This window comes from Canis lupus, chromosome 3 (assembly GCF_003254725.2).
Source record: "Canis lupus dingo isolate Sandy chromosome 3, ASM325472v2, whole genome shotgun sequence".
NCBI lineage: Eukaryota > Metazoa > Chordata > Mammalia > Carnivora > Canidae > Canis > Canis lupus.
Window position 1 is genome coordinate 38,398,109 of NC_064245.1, and position 18,600 is coordinate 38,416,708.

The 18,600-nt window shown below is 48.9% G+C and overlaps 1 protein-coding gene across 5 annotated transcripts in view; it reads right to left on the reverse strand.

Moving 5' to 3' along the window:
• The window catches only part of ENTREP2 (endosomal transmembrane epsin interactor 2), a 452,783-nt gene that overhangs the window by 9,300 nt on the left and 424,883 nt on the right, over positions 1-18,600 (reverse strand). For all 5 annotated transcript variants that reach the window (XM_035714280.2, XM_049108392.1, XM_049108393.1 and 2 more), the window contains 3 exons: positions 12,142-12,302; positions 11,386-11,521; positions 3,440-3,515 (listed from right to left, as the gene is read on the reverse strand). In XM_035714280.2, the coding sequence (XP_035570173.1) occupies positions 3,440-3,515; positions 11,386-11,521; positions 12,142-12,302 (373 nt within the window). The remainder of the gene's footprint in view (positions 1-3,439; positions 3,516-11,385; positions 11,522-12,141; positions 12,303-18,600) is intronic.

Here is an 18,600-nt window from a genome sequence, read left to right on the forward strand (position 1 = left end):
GATATACAAAAACCTGCCAATTTTTAATATGTACCATTTGATGAGATTGGACATAAGCATCTACCCTTGATCCCAATTTTCTTAATGTCAGCAATAATCCAATGGCTGAGTTCCTCCAGAAAATAGAGTCACAGAGAGAGAAATGTGACTTGGCTCTGAATAGCTGTAATTAATGGAAACTTAGAGAATGAGGATAACCTGATAGGGGAAGCTCATCGGCCAAGATTCTCTCACCTGCTTGTATTGTGAGCTCATTTACACAGGAGCAATAACCCTAGTGGACTTCCAGTTTTTCACCTAACAGATTACAAGCATTTTTTATGAATTAATGTATAATGACATATTTAGCATATGTAACATAGTTTCTTTGACTCTTACCAATAGACTTCATTGCCCCTGGAAGCTTTTACTCCTAAGAAAAATGCACGTTATCTTCATGCCTACGGTTCTCTTTCTTTTTTCTTTTTTCTTTTTTTTTTATGTTACTCTCCTAGGGCAGTTCCAGAAGCGTGATCACCACATCTAACGGCATAAACATTTTTATGGCTCTTTATCAAGATGCTTTGCCAAAGGGGTGGGTTGATTTACAAGCCTTCAGTCAGCGCTGGGTGTAGCAGCTTCCCTGGGCCCTTGCCAGCATCCATGTCCTCATCACTATTTTATTTCAATAAATGAGAAACAATACCACCAGCATCTACCCCATTCTGAGCAACCCCTCACCCCCACCAAAAAAAAAAAATTCTAGAGCTAATCCATGAGTCTGGCAAGGTTGCAGGATACCAGCTGAACACACAAGAACGAATCCCATCTGTACCATGGTCAGTCACAGGTACTAACAACGAGCATGCAGAAACCAACAGTAAAAACACAATACCACTTACAGTGGCTCCAAAGAAAATGAAACTCCCAACTATACACACAACAAAACATGGTCAGGATCTGTATTCTGAAAATGTGAATGAAAGAAATCAAAGAGGCTCCAAATCAGCGGAGAGACAGACGTGATGTGTGCCTGTACTAGAAGGCTCAGACGCCCAAATGTGCTGCAGGTTTAATGCTGTTCCTGCTACATTCCCAGCTAGAGTGTTTTGTGGACACAGGCAAGTGGATTCTAAACTGGATATGGAAACACATGGCCCTGGAGGATCTAGAACCATCTTGGTGAAGAAGAGCAAAGTAGAGGTGTGGCTGTGCTTGATACAAAGGCTTCCCACCGGGCGTCAGCCATCCTAGCAGAAAGACTGACACACAGATTAATGGAAGAGAATGCCGAGCCCAGAAATAGACCCATGCCGTTATGCCCAGCTGACTTTTAACAAGGCACCAAAGCTACAAATGAGCTGGAAGAGTTGGATATGCACAGGCCAAAACAGTGACATGGACCTCACCCTCAGCCTGTACAGCAAGTACCTGGTGGGAGGCATCTTTGCTAAAGTGAAACCTGCTTGGCCTGCTGTCCCATGAGTGTGTCTGTCAGCACCCTTCCATACATTCTTGCCCACTTCCAGGCTGGCCCCTCTGCCAGGAGTTGGTGTCCGAAGCAGCCCCAAGTTTCTTGGACAAGCTCGGTTAACCGCCCAAATGCTGCGCAGTAAGGAAGGCCCTGCCCAGATGCATTCCTGACTCCTCTGTCCACCTCTGTCTGCCCAGGGCTCCGGGAGCCACCAGGCTGCTTGGCTTTGCCAACCATGCTTTCCTCCAGAACTTATATTTTCAGAAGGGATGTGGCTGGAATGGGGAAAGGGGCCCTGTCAGTCCAAAGTCTAGAAAGAACTGGCTGATTAGAAACAACAAATACCCACCATTTGCTTTGACATGGATGGAACTGGAGGGTATTATGCTGAGTGAAGTAAGTCAATCTGAGAAGGAAAAACATTATATGGTCTCATTCATTTGGGGAATATAAAAAATAGTGAAAGGGAATAAAGGGGAAGGGAGAAAAAATGAGTGGGAAACATTAGAAAGGGAGACAGAACACGAGAGACTCCTAACTCTGGGAAACGAACTAGGGGTGAGGGAAGGGGAGGTGGGCGGGGGGGTGGGGGTGACTGGGTGACGGGCACTGAGTGGGGGCACTTGATGGGATGAGCACTGGATGTTATTCTATATGTTGGCAAATTGAACACCAATAAAAAATAAAAAAATAAAAAATAAAAGAACTGGGCTGGTGTGGTCACCTGTGCTAGGAGACTGAGGCCCACGGTGCCCTGAAGGCGGTCACAATAGCTCTGGGCAGGTCACAGGGCACCACCTCTCAGACATGGCTTTTGAGGGTTGCTAGGAGCCACCAAGTGAAAGACAAGGTCACTTCCAAATCCTACAATTGCAGAGACAGGTCTCCTACAACCCAGCGGCATCCTTCTAGAAGGATGCTCCTTTCTCATTTCTTGGATGTTAACTCAGAATTGGGGTCAAGGGCAGACAGCCCTGGACTATAGCAGTGGTGCTTTCAGGGACTCTTAGTTATCTCATGTGTTAGCTGACTTCCATCTCTGAGTAACCTACCCACCAGAGCCCACCTGAGGACCCAGCCCCTGCCCACTTGTTCCCTCTGCTACCAGGGGTTCGTCTGCCTTCCTGACACCTCAGACTATCTCTCCACCTCTGGCTTTGTACTGCAGCTCCCACCTTATGTCTGATGCGAGACCTTGCACAACTTCCCGCCAGGACACAACTTCCAGCATCCTTACCCCAGCCTTTCTCGCCAAAGCGAGAGGGCCCAGGGGCCCAGGCATGGCTCCCTCCCATGGGAGGAGCTCAGTGGACATGAGCCTGGTATATAGTTTTAGCTCCAGAAAGGGTCCATCCCATAGAGAGGAAGACAAACCATGAGAGACTCCTAACTCTGGGACACAAAGTTTTGCAGAAGGGGAAGTGGACGGGGGGATGGGGTAACTGGGTGATAGGCACTAAGGAGGGCACATGGTGAGATGAACCCTGGGAGTTATACTATATGTTGGCAAATTGAATTTAAATAAAATATTTAAAAAATATAATAATAAAAAAATAACCTCTTATTCCCTAGTGGGACATAGTTTGGGTTACCACCTGACTCTGTGCTCCCCACCTGCAATTCTAAGACCTCAAATAAATGCTTTTGTTAAAAAAAGAAAAAGAAAAAGAAAAAGGTCCATCCCAGATCGAGTCAAGTGTCTCTTCAAACCCGTACCCCTCAAATGAAGGAGAAAGGGTTCTGGGGGCAAGTTTCCCCAAGAAAGCATGAGGCCTCAGGTGCACTGACTTACTACCGCATGCAGCTAAGGGAGGTACAGTGGAGAACTTCTATGGTATTTAACAGCAAAGGCTGGAGCAAATTCCATCCTCTTGAAGAGCAAGCCATGGAGGGAGTACAGGAGCAGGGAGGAAGAAAGAAGGAAAAAGAAGGAAAGAGGACATCCTTTGAAAAATAGAAACGTCTTATTCCAAATGCTAAGATTACCTTGTGTGCTGCAACCAGCCATGGCATCTGGGTCCCCGGGGCTGGACTCGGTCGCCTGTTGATCTACGCTCGGAAGCTGCAGCAAGAAACAAGGCATCAGGTAGGTCATCTGCAGTTTGGAGGGGACCTCACGACAGCCTCCAGAAATCAAGGCTGACTTGAGAGTGCATCTTCTAGGAAGATCTAAATGACATGTACGTACATTTCTGCTCTTCTCCCCGAAATTTATGGGGTCAATGAGGATGCCAAAGCCAAAGGACCACTGCCAGGGCCAAAGCCCATCTCTCTGCCCTCCTGAAAGCAGAGTGCTGAGCATTCCCTGGGAGCTCAGCAGGGCCAGGCGCCAGCCACCCTGACCCCACTCACCTTCTACTTCCAGGGGCACTGTTTGGGACAAAGGGCATACAGGACTCTCCAGAGTCACTCTAAGAGGCAGGATAGCCCCTGGCCTCACTTGTAACCCTCTCCTCTCAGCCATTCTCCTCTCCGCCTCCATACCAGGAAGAAAAAAGCCACAGGGGACAGCCATGAGACCTGTAATGCTTTGGGCCAGCACAGCTTGGACGCAGGTTGGACATTTAACAAACAATCTTAGTTTCGGTGAGCTCCCAGACTACGCCCGGAGTTGGCATTTGCTCCTCCTAACCTTTTGTTTTCAGCAGATGGAATCAAGGGGTTGCTTCCAAGGTTGCCCTCCCTGCCTGAGCTTGGGCTCCGAGTCCAGGTCCACTTGGGCCATGTGCTGCGTTGAATGTGGGCCCCATGGCTCAGGACACACTGTCCTGCTCTGAGGGAGTGGGTGGCTGTGCAGCTTGCATTGTGTTTGAGTCATCGTGCTCTTGCAGATTTCTTCTTGAATGGATCATTCTGCCCAGAGAGGCCTTCTCTGCAGGGCAGGGATGGGGCACCTCTGCTCTCCTGCCCATCCTCTGCTCACATCCTCAGTTCCCACCCTGGGTGACCACATCTGCTCCATTGCTACTGCTAGGGGGACAGTGGCCCCAAATAGACCATGTGCTTCAATGTTATGAACACTGTACACGTGTGTTCCTGTGCTACCTCAAAAAACGATTTCTGGATGCTTGTGTTATTTCACAATTGCTCTGGGGACCTACTTGCAAATAATGAGTTCTGGGGGAGGCCTGGGAAGGTGAGATGGGCCCCTGCAGCTTGGTCCAATTCCAGCTCATGTAATTACATTCCTGCCTCCCTTGTCTCCCGCCACTTCAATCAGATAGTGAACGGTTTTTCTCTCCTCTTTCAACCAGGCTGGAGCTGTGGCAGGTGCTGGGCTGCAGCCCCCTCACCAACACCAAGAAGGGGAAGCGTGCCCTGGACGGGGACCTGCAGCCAGGTTTGGCGGGCAAGAACTGCACCTGTGGTGAAGACCCATAGCCACCTAACTGTTCCCTTTGATCCCACTTATGTGTGATATTGCACACACCGTGTTCCCTCCTCAGCACGCCCATCCTGCTGGAGAGGGTGGGGGAAGTCGGGGGAGGAGGAATCACGTGGCTACCAGTGCACACCTGCTTTTTCACAGAAGTCGCTATATGCCTACAAATGATGTTGGACATCTCTGTTGAGAATATTCTAAATCACACAAAAAAAGAACAATGCCCTCAAGGTTCATTTCCTTCCAGGCTCCGTCCTGACTCTTAAATTTTTATTTATTTTTATTTTTTTTTATTTTGCAGGGATGGGTTGTCAGTTGGACACTCAAGGTCCAGAGAAGCGCTGCTGGTAATAAAGAAATATAAATAAAACAAGAAAAATAAAAGGCCCAGCAGGACAAGGTCGGGAGGAAATTGGATTCATTTCATATTTTGCAGAAGCGGCACTGGCTTCCCTCTGGCTCCTGGTCAAATCTGGTTTTGAGAGGAGATGGCTCCTGGCAGCATATCTATCATGTCTTGTAAGCGGGGTGTCAAGGGTTTAATTTGAATTTGGCCCTCCTCGATGGCCAAGGCCACCTTGCCACACGAAAGCCGCAGAGGTAATAGCTGTGCAGTTCACATGGCATTTTCCATTAAATATAAAGGCAGCGGAGAAGGGGGAGAAGAAATATATTTATAGCACAGAATTTTAGTTGAAATTTGAATTTAGCAACAAAGGCTTACAACATAGCTCTTGCAGGAGAGGGCCGCTGAGAGGTGAGGCTGTGCATGTGGCTTCACATGGGACACTCAGGGAGGCTGCATTTACTTATTCCCAGACACACTGTGTTGACCAGTTGTTGGAATTAAAAAAGTCAGTTTGGGGGGTGCCTGGGTGGATCAGTTGGTTAAGCATAAGACTCTTGATTTCACCTCAGGTCATGATCTCGGGGTCATGAGATCGAGCTCTGCTTTGGGCTCCATGCTGGGTGTGGAGCCTGCTGATGATTCTCTCTCTCTTCCTCTCTCTCTCTGCCTCTCCCCTCCAGCTCATCTCTTTCTCTCTCCCTCTCATAAATAAAAAATTAAAGTCAGTTGGAATTTTGGCAAATAAGCTAAGTCTCCTCACCTCCCTTTCTTTTAGGAAGCTCTATAGCTAAGACACTCGCATGCAAATTCTGCCTACTACTATTTCTGGAGTAAATTTCCCATTCCTGGGTTGGGTCAACCAGGTAGTGTCAGAGTTATAAAAAGCTGTTCTTTGGGGGCAACTGTCTGCAATCACAGAAAATGTGAATTAAGATTTTAGGCTAGTTTCTCAAGGCAATCTTCAGAGCAGCTTCGCTTTGCAGATGTTTAAGTGTAAAAATAATTGCATTCAAAACTATAAATTCTAACTTTTAGGACCTGTGGTTGGCTGTACCTTGGCCACCTCCAGTGCCTTTCTCACAATTTCTAGTCCCGCATCTCGGGTTTCCCTCCTGCCTGCCAGACGGCCACCAAATTAAAATTCCTAAAGCACCACTGGATCACGTCAACTCCAAATGCCAACGTCTTCAAAGGCACTGCTAGGGTCTGACATCCAAGGTCATAAAATCTGTACCCAAATCATTTCAGTGAACATCCTTCATTACCTTACGTTCCCCAACCAGGCTCCATGTTGACCCATCACCGTGTCTTTGCCGAGGCTGTACCGTGATGACCTTGCCTGTTATTCACACGCCCAATCCCGCTCCACCTGTCAAGGCTGGTTCTTCCCCTGAAGCCGGGAGAAGTTTCTTAGAGTTTGTCCCGTCATCATGCCAAACTGTTAGTTCCATGAGGAGGGGATCCTGTTCAGCTCATGGTTCTGTATCCCACAGATCACGGCAGTCTTTCGTGATCCCTGGAATGCAAGTCCCATCATCCACGTAGGAATATCAAACTGGCAAAATCTCAGGAACTTTCCTGCTATAGAAAGGAAGGCACTTCGTTTCATCTTGTCCTGCAGTTGTAGTCTTAAGCCATGGGAAAGAAAAGGATATTGCAAATGAAGTCAGAATGCAACATGCATGTGGCCAATCCAGCAGAGCGAATGGGTCAAAAGCAATGTGCTGAGCCAAGGGGTGCTTTTCCTTCCTGCATAAAAAAATCCCTCCCAGATGCACGGCCTCCTGCCCCTCTACAAGGCCTGCATAATGCACATTCTGCTTTTCTGTCTTCCTCTCTTTATCCAGACCTGTACTGAGAGGCGATTTCCATGACATTTGTCCATAAGGGGAAGTAATTAACCCCCCCCCCCCGCGCCCCCTGGGAGAGAGGATGGTGCTGTAAAGGGGGGGAAGCTCCTTGCTGTCCTCAGATGGGAGGGCTGCCCCAGAGGAGGGGGCAGCTGGCCAGCGCAGCCTTCCCTCTGTGCACGGGAATGAGTTTCATTGACTTCCAGACTTCCAGAGGTGTCTGTGGAATTGAAAAGTGCTGCCAGACCACGGGGTCCAAGAGAATGGGCCTCCCCTGGAGGGGAGGATGGCAGTGGCCCCTGAATCACCAGATCCTCCCCCCTCCCCAGGAGGGCCAGCCCAGAGAAGGGCCATGCAGACACACATTGCTTCTGCAGATGGTGCTACACAAGGCGCTTGTAAGCTGGCGGTTTCTGAGTCAACGCACTAGGAGACAGGCCTTCCTCCTCCCTGATGATTTTATCATTAAAATGATGTGAAAGAAATCTCCATTTAAAGAGTTCTCAATAGTTCTGGAGAACGGTGTCATATGAGACCCAGTATTATCCTCCCACATACGAACGGTCCCCAACGTACGATGGTTCGACTTAGGATTTTTCAATTTTACGATGGTGCAAATGCGGTTAACACATTCATTACAAAGAAACTGTAGTTTGAATTTTGACTGTTAATTTTTTCCCCCAGGCTAGCAATCTGGGGCAAGATCCTTTCCTGTGATGCTGGGCAGAGGCAGGGGCCCCAGCTCCCTTTCAGCCACTCAGTCACCAGGGTAAACAACCACAGAACTCACAACTATTTTGTACCATAACCATCCTGTTCCTCACTTCCAGGACAGTGTTCAAGAAATTACATGAGATAGCCAACACTTTATTATAAAATAGGCTTTGTATGAGATGGTTGTGCTCAACTGTAGGCTAAAGTAAGTGTTCTGAGCACATGTCAGGAGGCCTGGGATAAGCTATGATGCTCGGTAGGTTAGGGGTATTAAGGATATCTTCAAATTATGTGGGTTTCTCAGGTTATAACCCCATCATAAGTCAAGGAAGAATTGTATTCTATGCTCCAGAGAAAAAAGAGTAAACCAGCGATAAAACACTCATCAATATCCTTCTGGTGTGAAACTGTGGGGTGGTGCATCAAACGTCACACCCAAATCCAGAGGCCACTTTCCAGGACCTGGGGTCCTTGACAGGATGGAGAAGGACGTTCCACAATCTCATCATTAGGACTGCTGTTGGGGGGTTCTCGCCATCAAGATCCAGAAGCAAAGGGCTCTGAGAAGTCCTGCTGCTCTCCAGAGAGTAGTGGGCACATAATCACTCATCCTTCCATGGCATTCTCTCTGCTGGAAATGGGAGTAACAACTCACAAAAGGGAGGATGGAGAGGCAGGCCCAGGTTGGCCCCCAGCATGGATCTGGAATTCTGATGGCCTCTAGCAGCAGGTGGAAGGGTGAGAGCAGAGCTCCTTCTTCTTCCCAAGGCAGCCGTGGAGAAGCACACCTCTGTGGGCTTGCTAGGGGTCTCCAGGCCTGTCTACTGCCCTGCCTGGTGCCCCTGCTGGTTACAGGGCAGAGCTGACCATCTGATGCTCCGTCAGCCTTCCCCTCCTACCTTCGATAGGCTTCCCTCCCTGACCCTGGCTCAGCTGGTCCCATCCTCTGGGCCCTTCCACATCTCCTTGGTAAGCCCTCATGCCCTAAGGCCAACGTCCTTCTAACTATCTCCTAACTTCTCTCATCCTTGCCAAAGTGTCTCCCCAGAAGAGCAGCATAGCAGCAGAGCTGGGACTTGGTAGGAAGGCAAATTCTTTACAGGATTCTCCTTCCCAATCCTGACTCAGAAACTCTGGGGGTGGGCTCGGCCATCTGCATTTGATTGACAAGCCTGGGAGGCCCTCTGGAGTCCAAAAACTACCAGCCCACACCCTTGCTACACCTCGTGGCCCACCCCCTCCTCTAGCCAGTGCCAGCACCTGCTCCACTGCCCCACTGCAGCTGCTCCTGCTGAAGCTGAAGGAATGCTGCTTTCACCGGCATTCTGTGGATGGTGAGCCAGAGGCACCCGGGTCAGCCCTCCACAGCCTCTGGGCACCACCTGACCCGTCCCTTCCTGAAGCGCTGTGTCTGTTAGTCCAGGCCCTCGAGGACCCCCTCTGTGCTCTATTGACTCTGCAGCCTGTCCTGTTCCTCGAGCACTCAAAGTATTGTCATTCTGTAGTGGTCTCCCACCCCTTCCTGGTTCCCCGGAATTCAGTGACCGCCTCTGTGGCCAACCCGGAGCTCTCCAAGGCCACAAGCTAGAGATCCAATTACCCTGTGGACACCTGCTTGAGAGGTCCTGATGACCCCTGAATCCAATGAGCTGCCTTGAGCAGGTCACCCTCTACCCAGATCACATTCATGTCAGACATCCTGAGCAGCTTTCTGTTTTGAGGACACGCATGCTGTGCTGCCCCTCTTTCTGAGCCTTGCCACCTGCCACAACCCGCTCGGCCTGAGCCCTCAGCTCACAGAGGCTCCCTGGACCCCCCAAATATGAATTGGATGCCCCTGCCCAGTGCCCTCCAGCAGGACAGAGGGCTCCCTCAGAGTCCTTATGACTCTCTTTACAGGACACAGTTTTCATTGGCAATACTGATTTGAAATACTTTTATCATTAAGAGGAAAATAAATCACTTCAGAATGGCAGAACTCTTCACTCAGCTTTTTACGAAATTCAAGAGAAATCCAATTACTGTGCGTTTGAAAACGAGATTTTGCAGGCATGCCTCTCGCTAATAAATCCCCCCAACCCCCGGACCGGCAGCTCCCATGCATCTGTTTCTACTGTGGGCAGAAAAAAGGTCAAGAGTCCCTGGCCGAGTCCCGCTCTGCTGTCTGCAGCCTAATGAGCTGGTCCAGGATGCTCCAGGGCAAGAGCAGGAGAGAAGGCCCTTGACTGTCGCCTGTGCAAGGGTGAGCAGTCCCGCCCAGGTGACCCTCAAGGACAATCCTTCTTGCAACAAATGTGTGGCCAACATCCCGCTGGGCCTAGAGGTAGGCACATCTTGCCTTCTCTTCCAGTCCCACAACTGTCCAGCCTGCAGAATGTCCTCTCCCTTGGGGATGCGATCATCTTCAGAGGCTTGCGGACGCTAAGTCTGATCAGTCATCATGCAAAAGTTTCTCCACCCACAGACGTCCCTGTGGGCCAGGAGCTCCGGAGTGGGTGGCTCGGGAAAGGATGGGCACGTCTCCTGGCCTTCTCACTCACCACGTGGGCCCAGGATGTCAGAGGACATTAGAAGGTCTACGCCAAGTCTGAGGCCTGCACCCCTTCCTGGCAGGTGGCTTAGGGTGCTGCTGAGAAGTCCCAAGGTATGTGGGTGCAGACGGGCTCCGGAGAGTGCTGTGATGCCCTTCAGTTGCTCCTGGTCCTGGTCTTGCCTACTCTCTCCTCTGCCCCGCGCTCAGATCTCAGAACTCGCTGCAGCCTTTGCCTTGGCAGGATTTCTCAGTTCCCTAAATGTGCCCCTTCTCTGCTTATCTGCTGTGCTCCTCACATGCGCCCCCAACCCTGTGGCCTTCCCGCAGCCAGTCCTGCACTCGGGTGCTGTGTGAACTTTTCAGTGTTGCCATCTCTCTGCCCTGGCTAGTGGCCTTCGATATGCCGGAGTGACAACTGTGATGATAACGGTCACGATGACAATGGTACCATAAAACGGGCAACTGACTTTTGGTAAAACCTGCTCTGTGTCAAGTGCTGTGCTGGATCCATTGCTATATGCTTGGTACTATTATGATCCCCATTTTACAGACGAGGAAACTGAGATCTGCCAACACATCCCCAGCACATGCCCACTGTGGGTCAGGAACCCCAAGGTGGTGGGAGGGCTTGGCTCCCCCGGCTCAGAGAAGGCCTACTACACCCACCTGGTGGCTCTGGCACCTCCCTGGCCTACAGCTGCCAGGCATCAGGCAGGACTAGGGATCCTGGACTGGTGTCTCACCTCCCCCGTGGACAATGACAGAGGCACAGAGCTGAAATAGGCCGGGGTGCCCTGGGTATGTGGTTCACGGCCTGAGCTCTATCCCCAGGGTCTCTGCTCCCAGGTTTCAACCTGCACCAGCTCCTTCTGCACTGTGTCCCCAGATATACCACCAGCCGGTGTGAGGCTCAGGTGCATCTGAAAGATGCTGCAGGGGAACAGCACAAATATTGGGTTGGCATCCTGAGGCCTGGGGTGGGATTTCTGCAGGTTCTACTCTCTGAGCCTGCTGCCTCCTGTCCACAAAACCACAGAGAGAAATACAAACGCAAAGAGTGGGCCTTATTATAGAGCAGTGGCTTGTCTGGGGCTGAGGTCTCACCTGGCTGGCGGTGGTCGGGCCCACCACGGCCTCGTAGGGCGGGGGGAGCTCGGCAGGATAGAGCAGGCCGGGGCTGTTGATGGCAACATCATACAAAGTGCTGAATGGAGAGGGAGCAAAGTCCAAGTGGAGGCCCCTGAAAAGGCAGAACCATGACACTGTCGCTCCCAGGAGAAGGAGCCTGAACTGCTGACATTTCTCTTAAAAGCAATCAGACCATCACTCGTCAGGGTTTTCCCTGGTCAAATACTCATTGTGTTTTTGAAATAAAAGGCTCATTCGCTAGGCAGTTTTACCTTTTGGCTTTTTTGTTTTGTTTTGTTTCTTCTTTTTTCCTGGAGAGATATTGACATTTTCAATAAACTCTCTGGCCCTGTCCATTAAAATTAAAATAATCATAGAGCCGATTAAATGTTTAATTAAATTTTACAGGTCATGTTAATGACCATAACTCAATGGCACTTTTGCATTTCAAGAGAACATAACAGAGCCGCTCTTGTCGGGCTAGTTTTGCTTTTTGTGTTTTTCTCACTGCAGTGAGAGCCAGAGAAACGCTCTCTCTCTAAGCCAGGGCTCTCTCGCCGGGCACCGTTCATGCTCTACTCTCTAATCAAATACGCCTTTCAGATGTCCCCTCTCCTCGGCTCAACTGCCCCAGTGCAAACAAGCACGGCTATCGCCAATTCCACATCCTGGACTGCTTCTACCTTCCTTGCGTCCCTGAGGGTCGCTGCCACCATCAGCGGCAAGACCCACCTGTGGGTCTCAGCGGTGGGCGTGCAGGTGTACTCTGGCGGGTAATAGGGCGGAGGTGGGAGCGGGGGGATGAACTCATCGAAATCCAGGGTCTGGTGGAGCACGGTGCCATGGGGGGTCACGCAGGCCGGGCTGGCGGAATGCGCCCTTTGTGGAAGGAACTAGAAAACAGAGAGATCCAGAGTTATTCGGGATATCTTGTGTGGCTTGTGTCTAATTAAGCTGATTACACATAAGCTTTAATGGTCTGTTCAGAACTTATGTAATTTAAACCATCGGGCTATGACAGCGAAACACACGCTTCAAAATGATGGCTCCATGAGGAATGCCTCGCCCCCAAACTCCTTCCTTAGGCTTTGTTTCTTGCACTGCTACACAGAATGCCTCCGTTCTCAGGAGAAATACAGTCTGGGGAGTCTTTAATTCTATTCCCACCCTGAAATCTTTCTCTTCAGATTATACTACTCAAAGCCTGTGGGTCAAAAGGGTGCCTGATATCCATAAATTCAGATAGCCCTTCCCAAAGTGCATTCGTGAGAAAACACCAGACCCTCCAGATGTTCATCTCCAACCCCTGTCAAATTCCTACAGTGAAAGAAATTTGGGAAATGCTACAGATCGTTCTCCCCTCTTGGAGCCCTATAACACATGTTAGTGTGTTAAAAGCCCTGAGAAGGTCTGTATTTAAAAAAAAATCTGTTTAACCCATTCACAGAACATTTCTCAAATATTTCATTATGGGTCCCTTTGGACACATAGGACGAATGAATACTTCTCGATCCTAGGATTCATAAACTTGGTAAAATACTTTTCCCTCAGGAAAAGAAACCATGAGCTCCAGAACATTCTGGGTGCAACCTTAAAGCCAAGATGCTGCTTGAGCAAACAGGTAAAATAGCTTAAACAAAAAGAACCCCACCTCTGCCTAGTTTTCCATTTCTGCCCATGGGAAGCACTGGCCAATAACTTCCCATCCTCTGGTCACTGTTCCCCAGAGGTTACCTGTGGCATGGAGATGTCTGAGCCATTCCTCTATTTCCAATTAATACCTCACTGTGGGTGCCTGCCGGTGCAGGAAGACTCTGTGCTACTCGAACGCTAGGACCTCCCACCGCATGGAGGGTGAGGGATGGGTGAGACAATCAACTATACATGGCCGAGCAAGGACAATTCCGCTAGTAAACAAGCTCTCCAAGCACTGTGCAGGGATCTGGAGTCGACAAAGGGTTAATAAAGATGACTCTTGAATGGTTCTGAAAATTGGTAGGATTTCAACAGGTGGGCTTACAAGAAGGTATGCCAGGCTCAAGAAGAACAGGTGAGCTGATGAAACGTGTTTAAGAAAAGCAAATTTATATAAGACTCTAGAAGTTAATTCTTAATTCTGGAGGCACTGGGGAGCCATGGAGGGTGCTAGAGCCAGGGAGTAGCACTATTAAAGCTGCATGGTAGGACGTGCCTTCTGGCAGCAGTGGGTAGGGTGGTCTGGACTTGATAAGAGTCTGGGTTGGTAGGACATTTTTGCACAAGCATGAGTGAGGTCATGATCATGAATGTGATCAAATGCCATGAATTTATCATGCTCTGGATTAACAGAGAAAGAATAGTGACCTGTCTACACACATAACACATCGGATTGAAATTGTCTCTTCTGGGCTTTCTTAGCACACAGAGCACGTTCCTTGCCTTTTCAGCAGGCCTGAGCCATGGCTTTGTTTAATTATGTGAAACAGAGGTGAGTCAGTGGTTATGAGCTGAATGTGTGTCTATCGTCCTCTGCCTGGGAAAGCTGTTGGCCCTGATGCTTATTGCCTAAAGCAGAGCAGTTAGGACAAGGCCAAATGTCCTTGAGATCTAATAGGGACATATTTTGAATTAGTCTCTATCAGAAATTAGAAAAATCAATAGCACACTCAAGCATGAAATGCAAAAGCCAAAATGCTTTCCTATTACACATACAATCCCACCAGGAATGGGAATAACAAGCATTTTCAAGGAGAGAGGTGTGGCGCTCCAGATGATCCTATTAGCAGGTTTAAATTTGTAGATGCTGCCACACACCAGAGGTTTTTTAAGGGCTAAATGACAGGTTTAACCACTTCTGCTCTAAACTCCAGATCACCTTTCCAGTGGTGTGTTGGCTCCATCTTTGGGGAAGCAACTCAAGACTCAGCTTGCTGCAAACTGTCCTATTCACCTAGGTTTCTCAGCCTTCCCAGGCAGAAGCCTGCAAGTGACACTTGACATACACCCCCCCGCCCCCCGCCATCAATATCTCTCTGATGAGGTGGGGTCTGTCTCTAAGCCCAAGGTCACTGCTCCGAATGGCTCTGAGATGCTAGGGCTGGAAGTCTGCAAACCACGTGGCTCAGACTCCCGGGTCAGTTGGTTCCCTGTTGGGCTCTGCCACCAGGGGGCGTTAGAGGGAGCCTGGAAGAAGAGAGCTCCTGTTCTCCACTCCTACCCCTGTGTTCCACCCTAAGGGGTGGAAGCTGCCTCCATGGATGTGCATCCTGTGTATGTTCTCTCTTCCTGGATGTTCCCCACCTCCCTTTCACCTGGCAACCTCCTAGTCATCCTTCAGGAGCTGGCAGGAATGCCCCCGGCCAGCCCACTCACCACACACTTCATGCTCTCACATCTGCAAAGGAGTGGCCAGGCGCAATAAGCCTGCATCGGGCTGTGGTGGGTGGAAAAGTGGCTCTGAATTGTCACTTCTTTCCCAGGTGGGTCACCTGCAACTGCCCCGGTTGTCCCCGTGGAGTGGAGTGGTGCTGGTACCTGGCTGAGGTGCCCACACACCTGATGCAAGCATCATGCTGCCCAGCGCTTGTCATCCACAATCGAGGAGTGCTTTAGCCCCTCCTCATCTGTCTACTCAGCAGAGGGAACCCCAACATGGATGTGCACTGTCCTTCCAGGTGCACTGGAACCAGGGTGGAGGGCTGGGGTACCACCTGGCCTAGGGCATCTTCCCAAGGCCCATCGACAGATACCCTTAAATTTGGTTCTATAAGAACAGCGGGTCTGCTGGGGGTGCGAGGAGGTGAGTGGGCTTGGGTGACCCTGGCTGACCACTGAGGGCCCATGAGACTGTGATCACATTTCTGGTCCCTTTGAGTCTCGATCCTCCTCCCTGACCCCACCTGGCCTGACAGGTCACACTGGGAAACACCACTTCTCAGTCAGAGACCCAGATGGCAGACTTGTGTGGCTTAAACAAAGGACCAGATCACTGGTATGAGCTCTGCAGCCCTAATGCCTCCATCTCCTGTCACAGGGGCTGGTGGGGGAGTAAGGGATGGAGGGCAGGACAAGGGGCTAGAATTTCCAGGAACTCTTTTGGGTTCTGGGCTGCCTTTTCTCCTCTGGGCAGGCCTGCCAGCCTCCTTTTACATCCCTCCCCAGGCTCCCGACCAGCCCCTCACACCCTCCGGCTTCCCTACCACACTCTAGCTACTGAATAATCACCCACATCTTTGAGATTTCCCATAAGGACTAAGAAATACAGGGCAATAGCCCTCTTCCTCTACCCTTCCCGAGACTTGGCAGAAATACTCTAATATTACTACAGGAGAAGTTTTCTTAATCGACTTTTCATCGCCAACCGACCGGATGAACTGGGTTTCCCCTCCCGGTACAGACCCTGCAGTCCTGCTTGTCCGAGGCACACTGCTGCTCTCTGGTCCTGCCAGGACACCAGGCATGCCAGGTGCCTTCCCTGTCTACCCGGGGCACAGGGGTGCATTTCTGAACAGCTAAAGGCCAGTTTAATTACTGCTGTAATTCATCATGACATGAATGCAGGCGAGAGAACTTGCTTGTTCTATGAGAACCCAGTAGAATGCTTTGGAAAGACTTGACAAAGGACAGCCACTGAGCAGAAAGTGCTGCCAAGCTGGGTCCTGGCCAGGCAGCTATAAGGGAGTGGACAAGAGTCATAAAACATCCAGGGGAGACCTGCATTCTGCTCACTTTGCAGGTCTCTCACTCCAATTTAAAGGAACTGAATCTGGAAATCACAGATGGTGCAACTTTTATGAAGTTTATACAAGAAATACAACTTGAAACACCAAGACATAGACCCACAATTGAACAGAAGATCTTGGCCCCAAATCAAAACCCTGGTGGACAGAGGCTCATCTGCATATTTAAAGTCAAAATGTTTGCAGCAAATTCGTTTCACTGTTAGGACTGTCTGCTGTAACTAGCCTTTAAGATATAGGGGGCGCCTGGGTGGATTGGTCAGTTAAGCATCTAACTCTTGATTTCGGCTCAGGGTGGTGAGATCCAGCCGTGAGTCAAGTTCCACATTCAGTGTGGGTCTGCTTGAGAGTCTCTCTCTCCTCCTCTCCCTCTGCCACCCCCCCAAAAATAAATAAATAAAATCTAAAAAAAAAAAAAGATTAATCTGATACTTAGTTCTAGTCTGATAGATAAATAGCACCTACTAGGCAGAGATGTTTCTGTTAAACCCAGACCTCAAGGAAGATCACTGTGGGTCCAAGGAGGGCCAGTCTCTGTGGGGCACTGGGGTGAGCTGGAGAGGTGAAAATACTGGTAAATCTGAGTGATTCTGGGAATTCCAGAAGGTGGTGTTACAACCACCCTTGACCCTTTGCTAGTTCCATGGGCAAAGACCACAGCAAGCATGTCTGGGAAAGGCGTGGCACTCTGCACTTTCTGGAGGCGTTCTGCTTTACAGGGCGTATGACTAGTGTTGAGAACATAAATGACAATAATAAAAGATGAAGTTCACAAGCAAGTGCCTAATGGAGGCACATGTAATAGCAAATGATGTCCCTTAAAGTGGCTGGCAATAAAGTTCATGAGGAAGAAAGAGCTACATGAAAAAATGGGAAAAATGAAATTACGCTCAAGGAATAAAACTAAAAATGTGAGATTAGAGACACAGAGGTAAAAGCTTTCTCCACGAAACTATTAATAAACTGAATTTTATAATCAGTCGCCTTTTGCCACTATTTCCCAAACATATTAGAGTACTTCAGCCTTATAAATTCTGATGCTAGACATCAAACTTTGCATCTCATGTATACATGCATTCATGAATAAGTTTCAAAAATGGTTAATTATCCCAAGATGTGAATCCCCAGAAGTAAGGAGGAATTATGGGTTCCCCTGGAGCCAGACTAAGGCCCTCACTGTGAGTCAGTCTGCTGTCTGGAGTGCCTCGTAGCCTTTGGTGCCTAAACGACAATAATGAGAATTATCTTGCTTCCTGTTTCTGTTTTTGGAGTAGAGCTGGAACTTAATGGTACTTGTGAAACAACATGTATGCAGACACCTCCTATATTTTTAAAAAGTTGTAACCCAACCCCTACTAATTGTCTCACTCACATCAAAATTGACAGCAATATATCTAGGGACCCTTTTTCACCAAATCTTCCCAAAGCACTTTTTTTTTTGGTTAAGCAATGATCTTTTTTGCATTCACATTTCATTGGCTTATGTAGCACTACAGTATGTACTCACAAGCCAAATACCACTGGCCTAGACTGGTTTGGGGACAGCTACAATTGTCCCTTGGAAAACTTGTGACCCAACTGCTGGGAGCAGAGCTGGCATGTGGGTGAACCCCAGAAGCAGCCAGTAGGTGGCTGTGCCATGAGGAGTGGGCAGGGCACATTACGGGTGGGATAGAGAACCGTGGCCACTGAGCCAGTGGGTTTAGCATAAGTAGACCAAGAGAGCTAGGACTGTATGTGCAAGGAGCTTCTGGTAGCACCATCTGCACAGGCCTAAACAAAACCAAAATCAAAACCCAGAAACGATTCAAGCACCCACACATAGAGAAGTGGCCAATTGATTGACATTACATCCATGGTACAGATCAATGTTGACATGAAGACATTTCTGTGTATATTGACATAGAGGACATCTGTGATAGTTTCAGGTTATAAAGTCAAGTTTCAGAGTGATATAAATGGCGTGATTCCATGTAGTTAAAAGGAAGACAACAAGGGGCAGCTGGGTGGCTCAGTCATTTAAGCATCTGCCTTTGGCTCAGATCATGATCCCGGGGTCCTGGGATGGAGCCCTGTGTTGGCTCCTAACTCAGCAGGGACTCTGCTTCTTCCTTCCCCCTTGCTTGTGCTCATGCTGTCTCTCCCAAATAAATTAATATTTAAAAACAAAAAAAGGAAGACATAAGGGAAGAATGGAGGGAAGGAGGGACAAGGAATATAGATTATTTGTTTATGTTAATATAAACCTAAGAAATCAAGAAAGAAATGGAAGGATTCGCTGTAAACTTTCCTCAGGAGTATGAGGTGGGAGAAGGTAGGTTATTAACTTTGTCTATGTATCTCTCTATTTTTCTTGTTTCAGTGATCATATATTACTTCTTTAATTAAGCAGTCTAATGAAGTGAAGTCAGAAAATTAAAGTCAAGTCAAATTAAAGCTGGAAAAAGAGGAGAAGACTTTTCTAAAAAATTAA